The 4,462-nt window shown below is 47.9% G+C and overlaps 2 protein-coding genes across 2 annotated transcripts; both read right to left on the bottom strand.

Annotated features, from left to right (window-relative positions):
- Nucleotides 1–293: 293 nt before the first annotated feature.
- LOC139723959 (uncharacterized) lies at nt 294–2,057 on the bottom strand. The gene is made up of 3 exons (XM_071635159.1): nt 1,723–2,057; nt 686–1,640; nt 294–635 (listed from the first exon to the last, which is right to left on the bottom strand). The coding sequence occupies exons 1-3, from the start codon at nt 2,055–2,057 to the stop codon at nt 294–296; spliced, it is 1,632 nt and encodes a 543-aa protein (XP_071491260.1).
- Nucleotides 2,058–2,127: 70 nt separating this feature from the next.
- LOC139723958 (uncharacterized) lies at nt 2,128–3,591 on the bottom strand. The gene is made up of 2 exons (XM_071635158.1): nt 3,549–3,591; nt 2,128–2,882 (listed from the first exon to the last, which is right to left on the bottom strand). Exons 1-2 carry the CDS (start codon nt 3,589–3,591, stop codon nt 2,128–2,130), a joined length of 798 nt encoding a protein of 265 aa, XP_071491259.1.
- Nucleotides 3,592–4,462: the final 871 nt, after the last annotated feature.

Genomic DNA, 4,462 nt, shown 5'->3' with positions numbered 1-4,462 from the left:
CTTGGACTTTGGACTCAACCCTGCAGAACTAGTGCTTGAGTAATCTACTATGTTGATTGTGGATTTCAGCGGGCTTTTCAAGGGTCCACCAGATGAGAAGACATCATCATGAATGACTTCAACGGCAACAGATTTAGGCTTCTTCTTCTTCACCTTCTTTACTTCTGGTCACTGATCTCAGGCTCAACATCCTTGGATTTCTTGATTTTCTTTTTATCCTTTTCAAACTTCTCATCATTTTATCTCCTTCCTCTACTTCAACACCCGACTCCTGGCTGTTGTCTTCTTCAGCTTTAGGTTTGCGCTTTTTGACCTCTTTGTTTTTTCCTTGATTCCTTCTGCTTCTTCCTCTTCTTTGCTTTCTTAACACTTGTCTCTGCATTGGAAGACTTCAAGACCTCATTACTAGACTGCTGCTGTTCATGCTGGTCTTCCCCAGGGCTTCGAGATCTGTTACGTACATTCTGATCTTGTTTCTCCACTCCATCCACTGATGACTCCCTTTCTTCGTTTCTCTTTTCACTGTGCCTTCGCTTCGGCTTGTGTTTTGTCTCTCTGTCTTTGTGTTTTGTTTCTTTGTCTCTTTCCCTCTCTTCTTTGTATTTCTCATCTCCAATTCTCTCCTGACGCATCCGCTCTTCCCGGTCGTTGTCGTTTTCTTCCTTTCTTCTCCGTTTGCTTTTACTATCTTCCTCTCGCTTCTTGAAGATTCTCTGTCATCTTCCTTGTCATATTCTCTGCTTCTCCCTCTCTCCCTTCCTGAATCTTGTGTTTGATCGCGACCAATTTCCCTTTCCTTGTCTCTGTCATAGTCTCGTTCTCTGTCCCTCTCTGACTCCCTGTCATGCTCTTGATGTCTTTCTCTGTCCCGATCATCGTCCCTGTCCCTTGTGTATTCTCTGTCGTGATCCCTTTCCCTTTCATATCTTTCCTGCTCAAAGTTTCTCTCATAGTTCCTGTCCCTCTCTCGGTCGACTCTGTCATCGTAGTGCCTTTCTCGTTCTCTTTCATAGTCTCTTTCGCGGTAACGATCTCTATTTCTGCCGAGGTCCCGTTCCCTGTCTGGGTGCCTGTCTCTGTCTCTGTTGTAAGCCCGTTCTGCTTCATATCTCTCCCGTTCCCTCTCGTATCTTTCCCTGTCCCTGTCATAGAATCTATCCCTGTCAGGATCATGCCTGTATCTCTCCCTGTCATAACGCTCCCATGAGATTTCTTGCAGTCTTTCTCGTTCATAGCGATCTCTGTCACTATCCCTTCCTCTTTCTCTGTTATATTCCCGACCTCGGTCACGGTCAATGTTCCCACCTCTGTCATGGTCAGTGTCCCGACTTCTATCGTGGTCAGTGTTGCCACCTCTGTCACGATCAGTGTTTCCACCTCTTTCACGGTCAGTGTCCCGACTTCTGTCATGGTCTGACTCTCGAGCGCGATCGCGATCAGCATCCCGACCTCTGTCCCGGTCAACCTCATGACCTCTCTCGCGGTTGTCTTCCCTTGGTCTGTCACGGTCATTCTCACGACTGTTGTCACGATCATTCTCTCGACTTCTGTCACGGTCGTATTCACTATCTTTTACATTCTCCTTCCTCCTTTGCCGGTCCTTAGGTTTATCATCTCCTTTTTCTTGAGAAGTCTTTTTCCTTCATCCTCCTCTTTGTCTTTTTCTTTCTTATCCTTATCTTCTCCTTATTGTCACTCTTTACTTGATTCTTTTACATCTACATCAGTATTCTTGACAGCATTTCCTCATTTGGTCCAGACTTGTGTTTCTCTTTGTCCCTACTGTCCCTGTTCTTCTCTCTGTACATTTTTGAGTCTGACTCTCTGGCCTTTCGATCCGTGTTCTGATCCCTATCTCTTGTCCTCTCTCTGTCATGATCCCTTCCTCTCCGGTTCCACCCCTGACGCCCTCTGTAGTCTTCACCAGGGTATTCTCCTTCCGGAAACAGAGGTGGAGGACCACCCTCACTACCTTGAGGTGGAAAGCGTGACCCTGGCTGGAGAACCTGGGACCCTGAGACGGACCCCAGTACGGTGCATTGTCCTGTGTCCCTCATACGTTTGGCTATAGGCCATATCCATTCGTGGTGGAGGTGGACCTTGGGGGCAAAGTTTGGAGAGTTTGGGTCAAAAGGAGGAAAGTTTGGAGGTGGGCCAAGGGGAGGGCCATGGGAGGCATATTGTGTGGTGGTGGAATATTGGGTGGAATATTGTGGGGTGGTGGAATATTGTGCGGTCCAGGTGGTAGGTGAGGAGGAACCATGCCTTGCCCAGGGGGGCCTCCTGCTTGGGCATTGGGTGGGCCTCCTGGTGGTCCACTGGGAGGATTGTTGAATGAAGCATACTGTGGTGGCTCACCATACCTCTGATCAAAGTGATCAAAGGGTCTGTGCCTCGGCTCATATCGTGAGAACCTTGGACCATATCGGGGATGGCCACGGGGTTGAAAGTGACGTTGATTGTAGTAGCCTCCTCTACCCCTTCGCCTGAAATCTGGTGGTGGAGATTGAGAGTGACCTCTCCTCGGGGGAAACTGTCTGCCCCGTGGATCAAACCTGTCACGTGACCGTCGCCGCCTTGGTGAAAAAGACCGATCTCGCGAGTCTGGTCTAATTCTCCTGGATCTGGACCAGGATCTTGAATATGGAGAACGAGACCGCGATCTTGACCTGGACCCTGACCATGAAGTATAACTAGATCCAGACCTGGACCTCGAACGAGACCGGGAGCGGGACCAGGATCCAGAGCTGCTGGTCCATGAGCGCGAGCTTCTTGAGTAGGAGTATGAGCTGTGTGGTGATTGCAACACCCTTTTCTGATCTTGGCAAAATTTTTCCATTTCCTGAGCAACATCATCTGCTTCCTTATCATGTGAATGATACCTGTAGAAAAAGACATAACATGAAGAGCACATTTTTATTGGTCACTGAAGCAATTACACAAAATGATGATGTTCATCTAAGTACAATGATGCCATTGTTGAAGGACCCTGTAGTGCAAGGAATGAATATAAACTGGTGCCTGATTTTTACCCATTTCAAGAGTTACAGTACAATGCACCCATGCAGAATGAGTATTGAAATCTGATGAACTCATTTCTTATTGAAATATTGGTAAGTCATGTGCTTTGCAGCAGATGTCACTGCTAATAATGCAGTGAACTCCATTAAGCACTTCACATGCTCACTTGGATTACGACTTTGTGAGCACAATGAAATCAAACTTTAGCAGCTCTATAACACAAACATGGCGATGTGTGCAAAATCCTCTGCCACCTTGTAGAGCCATCAATATCTTTTTTCCCGCATCAGTTTTGAGAGATTGCAAATTTAAAATTTTGTCATAAGATAGAGAGAGATTTCAGCTTGCCCAATAATGCAAGTTCTTTGTGAAATTTTTGTAGGGCCTTGTATACACTGCATAAAACACATCTTTAGTTGTCTTAAAAATAGGCCTTAGAGTGTGCATGATAAGATGCTCAAAAACAAGATTGAATGCCTTGAATAAAGCTCACTCGACTTTACTCAGCTGAGGTGACATGAACTTACATTCCAGTACCAGGAGGACCAGTAGGACCTGGAGGCATGCCATGTAAAGGTAGTCCTGGAGGCAAGGTGGCAGGAGGCAGTACTGTTGATCCTGTGGATGATGTCCCTGGGTGTGATGTTGGTGCACCAGATTGTGCCTGTGCTACAGGGTCTTGAGTTGGACGAGCACCAGACTCCTGTCTGGGTGAGCCTGAGAAGGGGGCTGTTGGGCAGACACTGACCCAGCTGCAGACGAGGGCGGCTGTGGTCCACTGAGGACTTGAGGCAATGGGGTGTTTAATGAGGGTGGTGGTTGGCTGAAAGCAATGTTCACACCTGGTTGGGCCTGCTGTGGAACTTGAGGAGGTGCGTGCCCTGGAGCTTGTGAGGAAGACTGAGTGGTTGTGTGCACAGCGTCCAGTGAGGCACTGTGAGCCTGACCAACGTGTGGCTGGTGCAACTTTAAAGAGTTTTCTTGAGCACCAGCTGCTTGGCTCGATGAGGATGAGACAAGATGTGTTACTGCATATGGGTTGATGATGGAACAGAGCTAGCCACTTGGGTTGGTGTTGTTGGAACATGCTGCCCTTGACTGGCATGCACAGGAGCTACTGACACCGGATGAGAATGAGCTGTAGATACTGGTTGCTCACTAGCCATCGATGTCACCACTGAACTAGGCACTTGTTGCTGCTGTGATATAGAAGTAACATTGACACCTGACTGAGGAGTGGATTGAAGCAGGGTCTGGGAAGGTACTGATGCAGGCTGGTGTACTGGAGGTGTATGTGTAGCTGTTGATACTGGTGGATGAGAATGTCCTGCATGAACCATTGATGGCTGCTGGCCAGCAAGCTGATTCTGGTGTCCTTGATGAACTTGCGGTGGTTGCTGCTGCTGCTGAACTTGTTGCTGATGGACTTGGGACTGTTGTG

This window comes from Diadema antillarum, unplaced genomic scaffold (genome assembly GCF_040938485.1).
Source record: "Diadema antillarum isolate AM-2024a unplaced genomic scaffold, OU_Dant_1.0 scf00000204, whole genome shotgun sequence".
NCBI classification, from domain to species: domain Eukaryota; kingdom Metazoa; phylum Echinodermata; class Echinoidea; order Diadematoida; family Diadematidae; genus Diadema; species Diadema antillarum.
This window is presented reverse-complemented; position numbering and strand designations above follow the sequence as displayed.